The 19,492-nt window shown below is 39.3% G+C and overlaps 1 protein-coding gene across 2 annotated transcripts in view; it reads left to right on the top strand.

Moving 5' to 3' along the window:
• The first annotated feature begins 2,996 nt into the window (after window positions 1-2,996).
• The window catches only part of klhl4 (kelch-like family member 4), a 39,914-nt gene continuing 23,418 nt past the window's right edge, over window positions 2,997-19,492 (top strand). The window contains exon 1 of one of the 2 annotated variants that reach the window (XM_059346343.1): window positions 2,997-3,151. Coding sequence is in view for 1 of the 2 variants with exons in the window: in XM_059346342.1 (XP_059202325.1) it covers window positions 10,519-10,979 (461 nt within the window). In the remaining variant the exon portion in view is untranslated. Of the gene's footprint in view, window positions 3,152-10,422; window positions 10,980-19,492 lie in introns of those variants that run through there. The other variant, XM_059346342.1, reaches the window with a different exon arrangement.

The following is a 19,492-nucleotide window of genomic DNA, read 5'->3' on the forward strand; positions in this document are numbered from 1 at the left end:
AGTTCATCAGCAGTTCCTGCTCTGCTGTCACTCAGTCACTCAGAAAACAATATGACACCCATTTGCCCCTAACTGCTTGGTTTTTACCTAGGGGCCGTCAATAAATTATCCTATTCATTTCCTATGGAAAATGTCTTTTTGACCTGTTCTGCTTAGTAGTACTAATGAGACACACCTCTTCAAAAATTCATATTTTATTTGAATTTTTTTAAGAATCCCATTTGTTTCCTATGGAAAATGTCTTTTTGCTCAATAGCTTCCGAGTTATGGGACCCAAACACCCCAGACCGATGTAGACCTGTTCTGCTTAGTAGTACTAATGAGACACACCTCATTAAAAACTCATATTTTGCACCTCCTATTTTATGTACATTTTTGAAGAATCTCCCTCATTTCCTATGAAAATGCTTTTTTGCTCAATAGAGTCCATGTTATGGGACCCTAGCACCCCAAACCAATGCAGAACTATTCTGCTATGATATACTAATCAAACACACCTTAATATATTTTTTTCCTACTTCAATTTTATTCATTTTCTAAAGAAAAATTCAATGGCTTCCATGTTATGGGACTCAGACGGCAAAGATCAATTTGGAGCCTCTCTGGTATATGTCTATTTTTTGATTAATTTAATAATTAATTGTACTCTTTTGCACCTACTATTTCATGTACAATATTTAAATAACACCCTTCTTCCAGATATCAGAAAACAGATTTTTGCTTTACCTTCCACCAGGGGCACCAGCAGGAGCATTGGAATGGAACACAGTATTCATTCAGCATTTTGTTGCAGTTTTTCATTGATTATTTCATTATGTGAACTCACCCAAAGAAGTTTTTGCAAATTTTATTTTAGCTTCAGACCTTTCTGTAATATTTCCTTCTTGCAATCCATGGCATTATGGGGCTACACAAGCCCGGAACTGTGCCTACGCTGGATGCTACAATATTGAACAAAAAGCCATTTTCAATAGTAAATGAATGGGAATGTCTTTAAAGAGGCTCGATGAAAACATTCAAATAAAATAGGAGGGGCAAAATATGAATTTTTGAAGAGGTGTGTCTTGTAAGTACCACGTAGCAGGACAGGTCTACATTGGTCTGGGGTGTCTGGGTCCCATAACTCGGAAGCTATTGAGCAAAAAGTCATTTTCCATAGGAAATTAATGGGATTCTTAAAAAAAAATCAAATACAATAGGAGGGGCAAAATATGAATTTTTTAGGAGGTGTGTCTCATTAGTACTACTAAGTAGAACAGGTCTACATTGGTGTCTGGGTCCCATAACTCGGAAGCTATTGAGCAAAAAGACATTTTCCATAGGAAATGAATAGGATAATTTATTCACGGCCCCTAGGTAAAAACCAAGCAGTTAGGGGCAATTGGGTGTCATATTGTTTTCTGCCAAGACTGAGTGAAAGCAGAGCAGGAACTGCTGATGAACCCAAACGAATATCTGAATATCTGTCGAAATCCGTCGAATATCCAACATCAAACTAACTTCACCAAGATCGATAATCGACTAAGCATTAAATCAGGCCTTGGCCAACACCCTTGCCTCTATGGTTCGCTTCAGCTTCACTCCCACATGCAAGGATCAGATAGTAAAAGGCTCTCCGAATGATGTAAATAAAATAAAAAAATAATAACTATCATAATGAATGTATAGCAAATTTTAAAAACAGCTCCACATGCTTACATATTGGACAAAAAACCTGAAAAAACATCATATACCAACATACCTACATAGCGTACTAATATCCATCCTTACAGACATAAAAACATTATTTATCTGTTGCATACCTAACATGTATTAAAGTGCTGCATTAACTATCCTACTATAGGATCTTAACTATCCTACTATAGGATCCTACTATAGGATAGTTAATATGAGACAGCTAAAATGGGCAAGTTAAACTTGCAATTAAGGATGTTTTTTATTAATTTTTTTTTTTAGAGATAAATTGTGAACACAACAAATCAGCATAATAGCATATTCAACTGATAATTCACTGTAGGTCCATAACATTACATTAATTTAGCACCAGTATATATTATATAATACAAGTAGCCAACATTGAGTGTAGGTTGGAGTAGATATTGAAGCGACACACTTTAAACCACACCGTGTCCCTTGTTAAATGATGGCTTAACAACGACATGTTATTTACACCGTTGTGACTTAATTATTGTCACAAATGCAAGAGGCTGTAACACATAACATTAAAAAAAGTTATGTGTTGTTCCACTTTATCGTACAGTTGTGTGATACTGTAAAAAAGAAAAAACTGTATTTCTATACATTTTTAATATCAAAATATTATCACATGTTCACATGATGCACAGTGTTGCTCATATTTGGCTTGAATGTTAAAGTGTAGATAGAGCATTTGATTATTTTGACAAAATATTTGAAGGCCCCTTGAAACCCTTGAAACTAAACTAATCATAAGGGTCTTTTTAAGACAAAGTTTCAAATACGCCACCAAGTGGTTAAAATATAATAGACACACACTGTTTAGGATTTAATAAATATGTTGTACAGTCTCCAGAAGACTTTTGACTGACTTTAAAAAAAATATTGAATACGTTTTTTCATTCAGATTTATACAAAGCTGCATTATGACATACAGTTTTAACTAGTTTTTAACTTTAAATTATTTTTTATGTGAAATTATGAATTGCCTAAACTGTATTTGCAACATACATATATGGGCTAAGTTTCAGTAATAATGTTTTTTTTTTTTTTTTTTTTTCAGACAGCAGGTAGAGATTAAAACATATTAAGACAAGTGCTACAGAAACATGGTTTATAAGGTGAACCTTTGTGAAAAGCAGTGTTTTGCCTCAAACACAGGATGTGATCCTGGTGTTCCCTGTTGCTTGAATGCAATTGTTGTTGTAGTGCAGAGGAAGGAACCTATCAGGAGTTTCCTTTAAAAGAGGAAAGTGCTCCCTTCCTTTCTGGAGAGTCAACCATTTTTTTTCTGTGCTGAAAGAGGGACACGAGAGAAGAAAAAGTTGGAACAGTCCAACACACTTGTGATGTGTAGGTTATTGGATGACATGCACTTTGCCTCCTGGCATTTAATTTTTGAAGACAATTCCACTGTTTGAATCCTGAGGAGTAACGATTCCAATCAGTTTCTCAGGTAAGAAGAAAGAATTTCATTTTACTTAGTAGATAACTCTGGTCTGTTCCTAAACAAATCTTTTTCTCTGCATTCTGGCTAATGGATGTCCTTGGTCACGTTTTGTCTAAAACAGTGCATGTTATAGATTCAGGAGTAACCTCGTGTGCCAGTTGAGCCATAAATGGAACGTCATTTTCTCATACATTTTCAACTTGTTCCCCTTGAACTCTGTAGTGTGTACTGCATCTCAATTCTGCATCCTGGTTATTGACATACCAGGTCAGGGATGTTACAGCAAGGTATTCCGCATTCTTGGATGTAAACGTGGTATTTTATATTGCTCTGAAATTTTAAAATTGTGCGTTTACGTATGAAGTGTAAATACTGTGTGAGTGCCAACGAGCTGGTGTTGGGGTGTGTGGTTTATTTTGTCATTGCATTTTATATGCTGAGCTATATGCCCTCTTGTTAGTCTCATGAATATGGACAATGGTCAATTATATGAAATATGACTGCCAAGCACAGCATTAAATTTGACATGTGAGGCTTTTCTTTAATCTCTCCAAGAAGCATTTAGTTGATGCTAGGGTCTTGCAGTTATAGCTGATGGAGGAGGGTGTTCCCATTCATGCTTGTATCCTACATACTCTACAGCAAGGGTCAGCAACCTTTTTGATATTGAGTGGCATTTTACATTTTCTTGTTAATCAGTGTGCAATATCAACATTAAGGTTATGATTAAGTTTAATTATAACACTACATCAACATTTAATTCTCCAACAGATCTATTGTTTTATTATCCTGTTTATTCCATTTTTATAGGCCATTGGTTCGCAACCTGGGGATCACAAACCCCATTAGGGTCGCCAAAGCTTTACAGTGGGTCAATAGGGCTTCTTGATTTTAAGTGGTGTAAACTGCGTTTTGACCAAGAAAATAAGGGGTAATTTATCCATCCAGACTGGTCTCCCCTCAAATACATCAATATAGGTTGTAGTAATGATTAATGATTGAAGACGATGCAGAGTTTAAATGGCAGATATTTACACTCTGGGAGGTGGTTGGGTCGAACAAACGGCAGACTTTAACCGAGGTTACCCGTGTGAAAACAAAAGTAAACGTCTTTTAACGTAATTTATGTTTTTAGGTTACTTCAGTGGCTCACGTCACCCTCGTAACCACTTCACTTCCGACATTTACTTACATTTATTTACAGTTTAAACTGTATTTTAACACGCCTTACCAGGACGTTTTTTGCCCTAAACCTAGGTCAGTGGTTTTGTAGCCTATATTCACTGAAACTGCAGCCTTTTTACCACCGTGAACTGTATGCGTATGTATAATGACATGTGTGCTGTACTGCGAGCCGCTTTTGACAAACGCCCATATGTGTCATTATGGGTGGTATTGACAAACGGTCTATTCTGTCGTTTAGGTTGGAGATCTTGTTGGTCCATCTGGCACTTTTAAAGGTACTAAAAGGTTATGAAAACATCATCTATCATTAACCCTACCAACCTTCCAGCAATCTTCTTCATCAGGAACAAACTTAACAAATAGTCGCTGTGGTTACAAATTATATGCACACTTTCCATTTCAGCTGCTTTAAATGACATTCCCTCATTTATAAAATGTTGCAATAGCAGTAAATATCAAAAAGGGAGAATTAAATGTAACTAACAGAAATATGAGCTCTATACAGCAATGCTGCCGTCCTTATCCGCGAGGTCATTTGGTATGCAGTTGAGATAAAAACTGTCTTGCACAGTTATTGCTAGTGTGCTGTTGGTTAATCCGCCACATGCCAATCGTGGCACCTGTGCCTAAGGTCGCTGACCCTGCTCCACAGTATAACCCTGTGAATCAGTGACGTGTGGTGAGGTTCATGGTTGGTGAGGCACTGACTTCATCACAATCAGATTTACAACATATGAACCCTACAGAGTAGCTTAAATTACCATTTGATTGGCAGCAGTTCACGGGTTATGTTTAAAATCTCATATCAGCTTTACACATACAAACTGTTGCACACAAAAAAGCACATTTAATAAAAAAAAAAATGTTATTATGGTCTTACCTTTACTAATAAATTAAGTCCATGCGCCGTTCCTTCTGAACAAAAGCATCGATAACTTCTTTGCAGGAGTTTAAAAAAATAAAATAAACGGATGGCTGCACTTGACTTGCTAACTTGCTGTCACTTATTCTGCAGGCGAGGAGTCCCCCTACCATGAGGCAGGAGAACTGTGTGCCTCACTTAGTGCCTTTTCACAACCATTTTATTATTGCTCAGCAAAAGAAACATGTTACAGACATACAGTTGTTGACAAAAAACACTGTACATTATAAACATCAGCTAAACTATGGTAATTTAGTTCATATAGCAAAAGTGTTTGAACATTTGAATAGCGACATACAGAGAGACAGCAATACGGTCTCACTGCATAGCATGCTAGCACAGTTAGCCATGGTGAGGCTAATCTGGCTGCTGCCTCACCACACGTCTCTTCTCAGTATTGGAACAGTAAATGTGAGAAGTCAGCGATTTCAAATAAAAAGTAATCTAAAACTGGTGGAGTTAGATAAAAAAATAACTTTATAGTGCAAATCATTGGATAAATATTATTTTTTTCATTTTACATTATTTTTTTCTTTCCATGATGACAGGTGAGGCACTCTCCTGCCTCTCCTGACCGCACGTCACTGCTGTGAATACAATATACACACATGAATTGGCATGAATTGTGTACTTTTTCTTACGTGGTTCTCAGCTTTTTATTGATTTAGATGCCGTATTATATAACATGACCCCCATATAATACCCCACAAAAGACATTTAACTTACAGCTTCATTGCTACTTCAGGCAGAGAAATCTACCCATCCAGCGCACACAGAAAATAGCCATCAAGGCACCTAGGTATGTTGACTGGGGAGGCAGATGTTGGATGATAATGTGGTTTACCACACCGGTCTGACATCTGACGTCTCATGTGTCATGGCGAGTGCAGCCAGATGGTGTCCTTGACTCCTGCAAGAATAAAAGAGGTTACCCAGTGTGATGGCTTGTTACTATACATTAGATCATATCTCACTCTAATAGGCCTTTATTATTATGATGCACTGAGACGTCCTAGACAGATAGATAGTGTCTCTAAAATACACTATATTGTATGCAACAGGAATATGAGTTTAATTTATAATCCCTTTTCATGTACTGGTAGATAATGCATTGAAGCTAAATTTTGGATAACATTGTTTGGTTTCACAGATAAAATACATCTTTAGGGAAATTACTCCTTTTGCTACCTTTCATTTTTCACAATTAATGTGCTTCGGCAGCTTTATTAAGACATGATTTCATAAAAGCTGCTTTTTAAGATCGTGGTTGATTTAAAAAGGTATCAAGTGCCATCGAGTATCGAGCGGCTCATTTGGGAAACGAGGCGATTTTCTTTGCCATAACAAAAACAGAGGGGATTTTAAAGTCTATTTTTTATCAGTTTACACGTACAGCTAATGCTGCCTGTGGTGATTATGGCGCTTAGTGATTAATGACTGCCAAAAGATTAGCAGTGGTTAATAAGGAATAACCGCAAAATGGAGCAGCATTATTGGATTGTTTAGTCCCACCAAGTTAACCCCATGCTGTGCAATAACACCAACAGTAATATTCTGTATCATCATTTTGCTCAGTTCGATAAAATTATTATTTACATTTTTATGCATGAAGTAAATTTTGTCCCATTTTGGTTGTAGAACAGCAGAGGGAGGTTAGCAACACCACAGTTTTATGTACATCTGAAGATAATGTATTGCGTGTTATTATGGCACCCAATGAAAGTGGTTATAGCATCACTTAGTGCACCACCATAAAAAAGTGGTCAATAGATACTGTATATCCAGTTGTCTTGCTGCTTTTTAATTCATGGAGGTCATCCATTTCGTGATGGCATTTTAGATAAACTCTGAACAGTAAATGTCAGAAGGTGAAGGTCTGAGGCAAGGCGATCCAAGATGGCTCCCTTCAGACAAAGGAAACCCTGGAGCAACTGAACAGTTGCTGTGGCGGATACATAAAGTCAAATAATATGTAGAAACTCTTTCAATTATCAGAATCCCCAGCAGGGATCGCTTTCTGTACTCTCGCCCTTTTGGGCCCCAAAATAATATAATACAATGTAAAATATTTTTATATGCGGAGAAAGCTGATTAATAATTCAGCGTTCTGCCTCTTGACTGTGGAAATAATGTTTGAAGCTCATCCACTCTTATTGTATGATTAGCATAAACACTTGGATATAAACAAGGGATGATCCACACATTCAACCTCCTGTAGTTTCTACCATTGAGTTGATTTGAATAATGCATTGACTTCTAAATTTTATAATGCATGTTACTTGATCTTACAGTAGTTGTGGGAAAATCCTTCTCTCTGATGTAATCATATCCTTTGTCTATGTGTGAATAACACAAACACTTAAAGTTAAGGTGATATTCTCAGCTAATTTGAGTGGGAAGGAGTTGTCTGTGACACATACGACAAATACGTTTGTCATAGAGGCATTAGCTTTGATTTGTTTTTTAAACAATATGTTTAATAAGATTTTTTTTACCATCTATCTATCTATCTATCTATCTATCTATCTATCTATCTATCTATCTATCTATCTATCTATCCATCCATCCATCCATCCATCCATCCATCCATCCATCCATCCATCCATCCATCCATCCATCCATCTATTTCTATTCCTATTTATTTCTATCTATATCTCTATTTCTATCTGTGTTTCTATCTGTATTTCTATTTATATCTCTATATTAAACATATATAGATATAGATATATAGATCTTCTGCGAACTCTGGCCTTTTTTGTGGTTTACCCAGACTTTGAGTGGTTTTACAGAAGCCCAGGACCACCTGAACCAAAAGCACCAGAGAACGTGACCACCCTCCAAAAAGCCCAACTCCATTCCACTCGGCCGATCCCAGTCCCATCCCCTCAGATGCCCCCAGTGAGGCAGGAGCGTCTCTGAGTGGGAAATAAAAAGTATGCATTTCATCTTCAGCTTTAAATATTTTCTTTTATCACGAGAGAATGGAGACAATGTGCGGTCTGTGAGCGAAAGATATTTACACACCTTTTGGGTCAGATCCATGCTTATCCCTATCAAATAACATGGGCAGTTATTGTTAAGGCAGATAGTAGTGAACACAATATCTGGTTCACTCTCCCAAACCTGCAGTGGGAGGATTGTGGAGGCGGATTGCATATTGAATCCAGCAGTTTGAGTGCAAGGTTCTCCACTCACCTTTGTCATGGAAGTGGAAATTAGGAAACAAGTACAAAGAGAATGTGCTGCATATTAATATTTATCTATTTCACAGGAATAGAAGTTCACTGTAACTCTGTTATGTCGGTGTCTAAGCTTGCAGTGATAAAAAACATGTAAATGTGTTGTAAATAGGTAGCTCAGGTGGAGAACATTAACAGTGATTGAGTTATTCCAATGTGGAAATCCATAAATCCTGACCAGATGCTCTGCAGTATCAAGCAGGTAGGATAAGGCTTGTTGTGTTCAATATTTCATGGTTCACAATCAATTTCTAAATCCAATAACCACCTGCCCCATGGGCATTCAGAGCTTCCTTTATCAACTGGATCAAAGTAAAGTACTTAAAACAGATCCCATAGTGGAGACAGTATTCCCTTCAGCAGGGGTTCACAACCTTTTTGGATATAAGGGCTGGCAGAGTGGTGGGCTGTAGATGTTTGTCATTTTAAAAACCCTGAATTTTATCTTATCTATGAATATGCAAACGTTTACACAACGTTTAAATGGACACAACATATCTGAAAAAGTCAATTCTCAGTGTGCAATGCACTGGAGGCATCACATTTCCACATCACTTGCACAGATTTAGGTTGAGCACAGAGAAAATGTTCCCCTTCATATCATACATCACTCTGCACAGTGAATGGGGGATGAGCAGCCTTTGTCAGATAAAATCTTTGCAGCCTGGTAACATACACTATGCCATCGCGGCCCACTCGTTTAGAATCACTATGGCATACCACCATACACTTTTCATATGCTGGTGATGCCTTCTGCATTGATCAAATGTCCCCAAATTTCCTTATGCACTGTTCCACTGTCCCTTTGCCTTTGAAGTACGAGTTAAGGCGCAGTATCTCAATTACCTGCATGGTGCAGCATTAACCTTATGCAGAAGCAGGATCAATTTTTGAAATGCAAAAGAGTGTTTTTCTGAAGCCCCGAATGTAGAAGAGGCAGCTTACTGACCTTGAAGGTTCATCAGTATGTAGTTTTTCACTTGTAATCGCAGGGGGCTTTCAAGACGGTGACTGAAGGAGAATATTTTTTCTGCATGGCTACATACACTGAGACATTCCCCCATGGGATTCTGTTTGATGTGAGAATAGCAGACTGCACAGATGTGTGTGTTAGTGTGAGATAAATTTCACTCGCCTTGAAGAGTGTGTGTTGGTTATTTATGAGTGAGTTATTAATGTCTCCTGCTTTTCTGTTATGGATGAGCATGCATGTGTATGTACATACATTAATGGATTACAAGCCCTCTACAGTAATAGTCCTGATAGTACAGTGTAGTTAGTAGTCTTCCTCTTTCCCTCCTTGAGCAAGCAGTGATTTACTTTGTTAAGGTGTGACCTCATCATCCTGGCTCTATGATACCCCACCTCCCCCTTGTAGCAAGAGCAGGCAGCCTTGTTATCTCTCTCTCTCTCTCTCTCTCGCTCTCTCTCTCTCACTCTCACACACACACACACAAACACACACACACACGCACACTTACACAGGGACACAGAACAGCAGCAAAGGGGACTGGGAAGGGCTTGGGAGATTTTCTCATTTTATTTCCAGAGTATATATGTCTATCTCTCAGAGAGTGTGTGTGTGTGTGTGTGTGTGTGCAGAGGAGAGACAAGCAGAGAGGGAGAGAGAGAGCGAAATAGGGGAGGCGAAGGGGAGGGAGTGTGGATCATGCATGTGCATTAACTCAGCTCCAGCGGCACAGCAGCAGCAGCAGCAGCAAACAGAAACAGCAGCAGCACAGAAGGGAAAGAGAGAGAGAAAGACAGAGAGGTAGAGTTGGAGGGAGGGTAGTAGTCTCAGGCACAGGAACAAAAGCTGCAGAGGACTGCTTTCCATCTCCACTAAAAGAACAACGGAGGAGTAATAGAAGGAGGAGGGGGTGGTCATGATAGTAGTGAGACAATAACGGAAGAGAAGAGGCACATTGTAGTCAGTGAGGACTGAAATCAAGGCTCTTCTCTTCTCTGTACTCCATGTTTTTGGGGACTCATCGTACCATTGCCTTCGTCTCCAAACCCAAAGGAGGATGTCTCTGTCGGGGAAGAAGGACTTTGACGTGAAGCAGATCCTCAGACTCCGCTGGCGCTGGTTCAGCCATTCATCCCAAGGTTCGGCAGGCGGCGGGGGCGGCGGCGGTGGCGGGGTGGGAGGCTACATCCAGCAGGATGGCCTGGACCACAGAGGGACGCCTGTCCAGGGCCGGCTGAAGAGTCACTCAAAGGAAAGAGGCATTGGAGGACTAAGGAAGACGAACAGCCCGGTCCACAGCATCTTGGCACCGACGCCAGGGCCCACACCTGTCTGTGTCAGAGCGGGCCAACAATCATGGCACCATCAGCAGAACAACATCCAGGGTCTCCAGGTCAACGAGGAGTCTTCCAAGAGCAGCTCTTCGCCCAGCACCACGAGAAAAGAGGACGCCATCACTGGCCAGGAAGATGTGAAGAAGAGCACAGAGGAACCTGCAGAGGTGGAGGCCAGAGAGAGGTACGACTGTTAGGAGACATTAGATTCTTAGGAGACACTGATTTATTATGTGGCGCCACATCTGTCACCCCGCATATCGTATGCTCAATTGGAGGGAAACAGATTATGGGATGCTATTTTGGGGAGACACGGTTCTCTCACATTTCATAGTGAAAATATAGCTGCTAGATAAAATCTGCATCTAATTGAGAAAGTCTGACGCCTGAGGCAGGATTAAAAAGTAAGAATGTTTTGTTGTGATCGAGAGAATTGAGCACAACCCTGCGTAAAACAGTCGATCCTGCTGTCTTAGCACACAGCAGCTAAGTCTGTTTTCAACATTTCTATGCCTAAAAAGATACATATACAAGGAGAATACCTACAGCTTTTTAACTTTACCAATATTTGCACTTCCATCCTGCGTGTAGATCCTTTAATTAAGCTAAGATTAAATTATCTGCACAGCTCTCATTTTCCAGTTTACTCTGGCTCGGCAGCTGCCACCACGGCTCACCTGGGGACAGCTCACTTTCATTGTCCACACCATGTTAGGCAGGATAAACCAATAAAGCATCGTTTTAATTATTCAGTGGACCGAAAGCCAAGGCTTTTTCTGCTCCTCTGTCTGTGTTGTGGTCCAGATTACACGCATTGTATGACTTTGCCTGGTTCCTCCAGAGTATTTAGTTTTTACACATTACACTAATGCATTCTTGCACAGAGGATAAAAGTGGATATCGGGAAAGAGCCATTATATCACGTAACACGTACCGGACCTATAAAAAGAAGAAGCAGTGCATGAATTATCTAGACTGCCACTTCAGCCACTTTATAAGCCAAAAGCTATCATAGCTAATGGCTGGCGCTGGTTATTTAATGTATCCTTTACTGAAATCTTTTCACAAACCCTGGTGCCAAACTCTCAGGGTCCTCCATGTTTTTGTCCAGCTATAAATCCCGCCCACTGCTTTTCCAGGTTGTGTTTTTTCTCCCTGTCTTCCCTGTGATGCTACATCTTCCTCCAGGAAGTAAACAGGTTAGAGATGTGTGTGTGAGTGTGTGCTGTCTGGCAGAACACTAAAAGCACGTCACATGAAGGATGAAAAGACCAAGTCTCCCTTTTATCTTGTCTGTGACATTCTAAGGTGATTGGTCCTTTAGCTTCCCTGCGTGCTTTTGTTCCATGCACCTGGCGATGAAATGAACAATGAAAGTGTTCCTGTCCCTTTGTTTCATGAAGAGCTCACTATGATTAAATAGGTAATTTTAAATACACACTCTGTCTACAGCCAAAAATGTGTCAATGTGGATTAAATGAATGCCACGGGCACTGGACGGTCGAGGTCCCTGAACAGAACATGAATTATTCTGAGTTAAGAACCAGTTTTGGAACCAGCTCGACGTTCTGCTCTTCGTGTTGGTATAATTGGCAGATGTTCATGTTTTGGGGTCCCTGTATGTGAGAAGTGCATGCATAAAAGATGTGCCTCACAGTAAGAACTCTCCAGCTCTCAAGGGGGACCTTGAGTTCACGCTGGCCATGTAAAATACAGCACAGCCATCATATTTTGACAATGATACTGAAATATTAAAATGGTTCTGCTCTAGTGGATCATAAAATATATCCTTGGCTCAGCTGTACTTGGTTGTATCCACTTATGAATTTCATAATCAGTGATGGAAGCTGACATAAAAAGTGCTTTAAATGCTTTGATTCCATTTTTCCCAAGCTGTTAACAAGGTCCACAGAAAATAAATCTTCCACTCTTCAAAATAAGAATAGCCAGGCAGCTCCGTCACTTCCTCATTTCTCATAAAATAATCAGCCTGTCAGCATCTGTTTTACATATTATTAAATCAAGGAATTTGTGTTTTCTGATTGTGCAGAATACTAAGGAATGAGTTTGACCTGAGCAGTTATCAGATGCATATTTACATGTGGCATGGTGCCACTTTTCAACCAAGTATATGCCTTATAATGGAGATTCAGTCACTGGATGACTATGAAGGACTAGTTGCTGCAATGTCTGGACATGCAGCGCATCTGTAGATGTACAAAGTTGCACGGTGAATTAGGCCAGGGACTGCATGACACATCATGGCTTGCATGTTCTTCGGCGGCTAAGCAGATGTGTGGATGTCACTGAGATATGCACATTCATTTACTCCACCAGCTGGGTGGCCCTATTACGTCTCACATCATAAATCCTTGACACATAATTTGTCACAATCCCTCAGGCTGAATGAAGAGCTGAGTTCTGCTGGCTGCGAGAAATACAAAAGTTTTAGCCATTCCTCTGTAGTTGGAAAATATATGTCAGTCATTTTGTGCTACATGGCCCTCTGTGATTAGTTTGATTCACAATGTCTACAAGAAACCCATCCCTTCACTTTCTTCCATTCTGTCATTGATTTGGTTTCTGTCTTTTGTTACTAATATTTAAAATTGCTGTCAAACTGAGCTAGCCAAATCAATGAAAACATCTCATCCTAACTGGGTGGGTGTACCTATTGGGATAAACAATGCAGTGGAAGTATAGATTTAGAATGAACAATTGATGTTTGCCCTCTAAAGCCTACACAGACAGAGAAATGCCTGGACATGGTTTTATAGTTTGGACAACTCAGAGCTTATTCTTTCAGTCGGTTATTGATAATATGATTCAGAAGAACCTAACCTTTCTTTTTGTTGCAGTGTAAAGTCACAATCATGCAACAATTGTAACAATTTGTGTGAGCACACTATATTCAGTCAACTTTGAAAGAAAACACCCAGTTAAAAAAAGTTATAATTGCGTGTTTTAGAGCTCCAAGTGAAGTTTGGTGCACAACCCATTTTTTGGATATTATCCAAGATGTTTTTTCTTAAACAATGTGGAAATAATACCTTTTAGTGCTTTCTTTAAATTTTGATTAATACCAACTATCACATTTTTTAACTATTGTAAATAAAGTACAATTGAAATAGCCATGGACAGCTGAGAACCAATACAGTTTAAAGCTTCTCCTGAGCATAAATGTTACCAAAGTTATTTAATTTCTGTCTAGCGTAGCATCCATGCTATATCAACTTTGATGGTTAATATACTTAATAAGGATATATCATAAATATGTGGTAGACGGGCTCTTGGAAATATTAAAACTGAGCTAATGAAATATATATTCTTCTATTCTTTATATTTAATGTAGTTAATTAACTTTTTTAACACATATTAAAAAGCTGCCTGGGTCGTGAAGATAATTCCAAAAGTCAGTGACTCATTTATGTCGTGGTCTGTGCTGATATACTCTTTTCATTAGCTTTCTCTAGAATTTACTAGAGTTACTGTTCTCATCTGACGGGCTGGTACTTACCTACAGAGTTGTTAAATCAAATGTGGTAAAGTAAATAGCAGATAATTCCATGTTGTTTTGTACCCTTGCTCCTAATGTCCTGTAGTAATCTATCCACTGTATGTTTGTTGTGTCCTCATGACTCTCATCCAAATAACCTCTCCCCATCGTTGGCAGAGAATATATGACAGAAGTTAACCTGAATGGAATGGAAACCCTGACCTCTCCCACATAAACACTAACAGAGGCTTGAGTCAGCGGGCTGTTAGTTTGAAAGATATCTCAATTCCCTCTCTACCGCCTTGGAAAAGAAATACCACCACCTCTCCCCCTGTCAACAGCAGTAATTCAGATATTTGTTGGATGTCTCATAACACCACAAGGCTTATAGGGTCTCGGTCTACATGTGACACATCCAGCGGAGGCGTCCTTAAGAGGCTGTAAATTGCAAAATACAGTATATCTGTTGTAATCTCAAAATGACATCCTCAGGGGTGGAGGAGATTTTGCGATCGCATATAATTGATTCTGAGCGTTCTTTAACTTCGCCAAATCAGCATTCTGTACGCAGCAAGGCCATCTCAGATGGAAGCTGGAGATCAAGCCAGATTTTGCAGTAGCCCCTCCTTCTGGTTTTTTTTTTTTTTTTGCAGAGACAGTGAACAGAGATACAGCAGCATTATATGCTGGACGCATTCCTCATTTCTGTTCAAATGCGGATCATTCTTTTTTCCCTTTCAAATGGACTTAATTCAAATAAAATAATCCCTGACACAGCTCGCTATGAATTTTACATGGAAACTATTAGCAGGGGCCATGACTTTGTTCAGCAGTGTCCTGAGGCACTTACGTCCAGTCATTTGCATTGAAAAAGAATCATTGAGGCATGGACAACTGTGATCAAGCTGAAAATGTGAGAGTGTAGACAAAAAATTAACGAGATCATATCCAACTGCAGGAGGTGTTCAGTAGGATTTTCTGTAATTTGCATGGTGGCTGAAAAAAGACCTTCTCTATGTATGTGTGCACTGATTTTGTAGTGATATGATGTGCAAAGGTACTTAGAAGGCTGCGTCCTTAAACAAATACCTATGTATATTATATTTAACATTATTATACGTTTTACATACAATATATTACATTGTCAAGTACTTCTAGAAAAATTCAGAATAAACAAAAATAAATGTATTCATAAGCATCTACAGTGTAAGTATAGTATTGCTGATCATTCAAATAAATAATAAGAAATAACTGTATAAATACCTAAATAGTACTGTATGTTTACGTAATGTAAATAAAGAAGAAATACAAATAAAATAAATGAGTAAATAAACATCACCAGTTTATGTTTAGAATCAGGCAATTGTTCTCATAAATAATAATAATAATAATAATAATAATAATAATAATAATGATAATAATAAAATTAATGGCAAAATAGTACCATCATTGCCATTTAAATAAATAAAGAATAAATAAGAATGAAATAATTAGCTGAATAAAGCTAAGTGTATGCTCACTATCAGTCTATTGTTGACCATTTAAAAAAAGAATTACAATGTTATGTGAAAAGGTTTTCATAGCTGCGTGTATCAAAAAACATACGCTGGTACTGATAGATCGATAGACCATGTGCAACCCACGACCGACTGCTTTAATAATGCAGATTGATTTGTTTACCCACTAACATCAGATGTAAATAAATTACGGACAATCCAACAATGATGACAGTCTCATATACTATGCAGGTTAACCTGCCATCAGCAAAACAGTGAAGAGCTTTCTGCTAAGATCTGCACATTTTTCATACACAGGATGCCCCCAACCCCCAACACACAAACACACACAGTCCAAATTCCTCAGCATCACAATGCAGAGCTCAGCATTGTAATCACAGTTAATCTATGAACAAGGACTGAATATCTCATATTGGAATTAAAATTAACCAAACCATTAAAATATAGCAGAGCTGTATCCTTTCCCAGGCAGTTCCTGTGTTAATATGCTTAGTTTGACAACAGGAAAATGTAACAAATATTCATCTCCTGGCACATTATTCCTCAGTGGCTCGAAGCAGATATTTCACTTATGTGTGCAAGGCAATTATGGAGATTTTCATTATTAAATTAAGAGACATTTCGACTGATTTTTCATTTTCATGTGCAAGATTTACCTCCCCTTGATGCAGTTTTCCTAATGATATTCAAAACAGGATTCTGAGTGCCACCTGAGATGTTCATTAGCTTTTTGCAGACATTCTGCTGACACAACTCCACCATCACTTCTTCTTTACAACGTGTGCGGTTTTGGTAAAAGCTGAGGGGAAAAGCTATAAGGAGGCAATATTTTATTTCTGTTAATAGCGGTGGCAATTTTCCACTGCACTCTCTACCACGAAGGGCCCACTGGCCACATACTGGAGCAGATTTCAAAAGACACGTTTCCCGTATGCGGCTCCATTTCCTCCATCATTATCAATATTAAGGATGTCCGGGATAACAATGGACTCAAAAGAAGAAAGGTCTGTTGCGAGGTCTCAGTGAGATAGTAAAGTGCAGAGAGGAAAATCTATTTCTGCACAGAGTTATCATCCCAGCCTCACTGCCGGGATCAAGTTATTACAGTCAGTGTATATATTTCTCTCTACACAAAGCCGAATGACAGTAATACCGACTGTCAAAGCACAGAGGCATAAAGATCTCTTGGAATATATAGACTTGGCACATGCTGCATGAGGCTTTGTAGGAGTTGTTGGATTCTCAACTCAACCCAAGCTTCTCAGCAGCCTTCAGGGGCAAATGGCTGTTATAATCCATTTTAAAAGAGACATTTCCCATTTGGCCCAGGCAGGCACGACTTTCCCTCTTGTAGAGGGATGGAGTTGACACTAGTTGGAATAAGACTGAGATTCTCCGCAACATGTCTGACTCATAACCTTTATAGCCAGGGGCTAATCCTGGCTGATGAAAGCCCGTCTTGAGTCGTCCGCCCGTTCATCTAGCAGGGCAGCTTCGGCACAGCGAGAAGTCAGACTCATTACAGCAGACGGAACATATTAATAGTCTAAATAACTCCTCTGTATTACTGTAAACAAGATTATTTTCATCATATAAGCGCTGTATCCTGTGCTCAAAAAATCGCATATGGATTTTCCATAGCACAGACTCCTAACAGGCTTCACCTGAATAGCTTCTTAGAGTTATTTGAATATGCAGCTTCTTTTCTCAGATCCAATTAGTCACATTTTGGTGTGATGTCTTTTGGAAGGTGCGAGAAGGAAATGACAAGACTTCAGGTGTGCTCACTGAAGGAAGAAAACATCAAGTGTGTTGTAGGATAAGGAGGGATAAAGAAGCTCTGTATTCTACTCTATTCTGTTCCCTGTATGCAGGCTCATTTACCTTCTCACAGGAAAGGCAGGATGGCACATTGAAAGAGTTTGTATATCACAAAAGAAATCCATAGGCCCTGTTAGGCTCTGCAGCCCTTTTTGAATTGCTCAGTAATATGCGATGTACAGCAGTGTCCCTACAGCAGTTTCTGTGGAGCAAGGTGTTCTGGGGCTTTAGTGCCTCAATAAAATTGGGCTATACCTCTGATGATCCAACCCTCTACTGAAAGCGAAATATACCCCTCAGAGAAATTTACTGCTCCCTAGAATGTGATACCAAAGCAATTAGTGTCGGAGAGATTGGTAGGCATGAAAAATCCTTACAGCATGCCTTGGAGCCAATACAAAGGCAATGCATCTCAGTTTTACGGCCCCATTGCTTATTCAGTCTTGTTTGGTGTTCCTCTCCAAGACTCCAGAGTCAGTGGGGAATTATCGTGACAGGGCAATAAATTACTCTCGCATTTAGCATAAAGTCCCCCAATAAAGATTAGACTACAGGATACTGCAGTGACCGAAGGGCAGTATAAACAATTCCCAGAGGGAAAATGTTGTTGCTTTTGGTAATCAAAGAGGAGAAAGTCACGCACTCGGCTAAAAACTTTACAATAGTGTGTTAATCAGAACATCGATAAGCGCCATCGCCCCCTCCGCCCCCTCCTGTGTTATCAATCTTAGTGTGTGCCAATACATTGTGCTGCCAAGCATTACAGGGTTTTCAGTCCATTTGTATTGACAAATCTGTGATTTTACTGGTTTATGCAGCTCTCATATCAGTGTATGAGTGATAATGAGAGGGGACATAAAGTGTTGATTCAAATAGCAGCAACTGTTTTTCTTGGGCACAATCGGTCTTTACTCAGTCGCAGAACCGTGAGATGACAGTAAATTCTCTCGGAGAGGCAGCTTGGGTCTGTTTATGTAGCGTAACAAACAACCCTAAATGTCAATGAGTGGACTTTCTCTGTGAAGGACACCGAAGTGTCTGGGCTGCATTATTTGCAACGAGTCTGAGGGATTACTTGGGTGCCTGTAGAACAGCATGTAATCTAGCAGCCTGTGGGGACGGGGACTCAGCCTCGCCACAATGCCGCAAGGAACAGGCCTGTTCACTTGTTAAATCCCAGTCTTTGGAAAACCCACATGCACACACAGATATGCAGATGTGCGCAGGAACAGACACAAAGGCGTGCACACACACAGGGAAATTTGTCTGGAAAGCTGTTGCATAGATTGTGGAGCCTTGCTTGTCCCATTAGACTGCAGCGCTTAGTTATCGACTTATGTACGGAGTTTAGTCCGTAACAGTTTTAATTTCAGCTTAGAATGGCAAGAAAGATGTGGATACACCGCGGGGAACAGAGGACTCAGGAGTGTCATGTGTATGAATAAGCTCTTTTGTGCTAATAATTTGTTGCTTATCTTGCTGTGTACAGCTTTTTGATTGTTATTTTTTTTATTTCATACTCATGAGAGTAGACAGCAAGAGGAAACAGTGGGTGAAATCGATTTGTTTAATTAATTAGTCTTCCTAAAATAAAATGTCTTTGTTAATTTCACCTGAAGTGTCACATATTTTTTTTCCTGCATTCTTTGTAGTCCCCATCAAGTGAAGTTATTGCTAAAGGCTCACTATTTATTACACATGTCTATGTCCAAAATAAGTAAAGGGATAGTTTGGCTTTATTGCAGTGAATGAGGTACTTATCCATGGTTTGGAGAAGCAAAACTGTTGTACTGCTAAGGAAAACTAACTGTAACTACCCCTTTAGGTACTCCTCTGGTTATTTAAAATAGACTACATGAAATG

The sequence above is a fragment of the Centropristis striata genome, chromosome 12 (assembly GCF_030273125.1).
Source record: "Centropristis striata isolate RG_2023a ecotype Rhode Island chromosome 12, C.striata_1.0, whole genome shotgun sequence".
NCBI lineage: Eukaryota > Metazoa > Chordata > Actinopteri > Perciformes > Serranidae > Centropristis > Centropristis striata.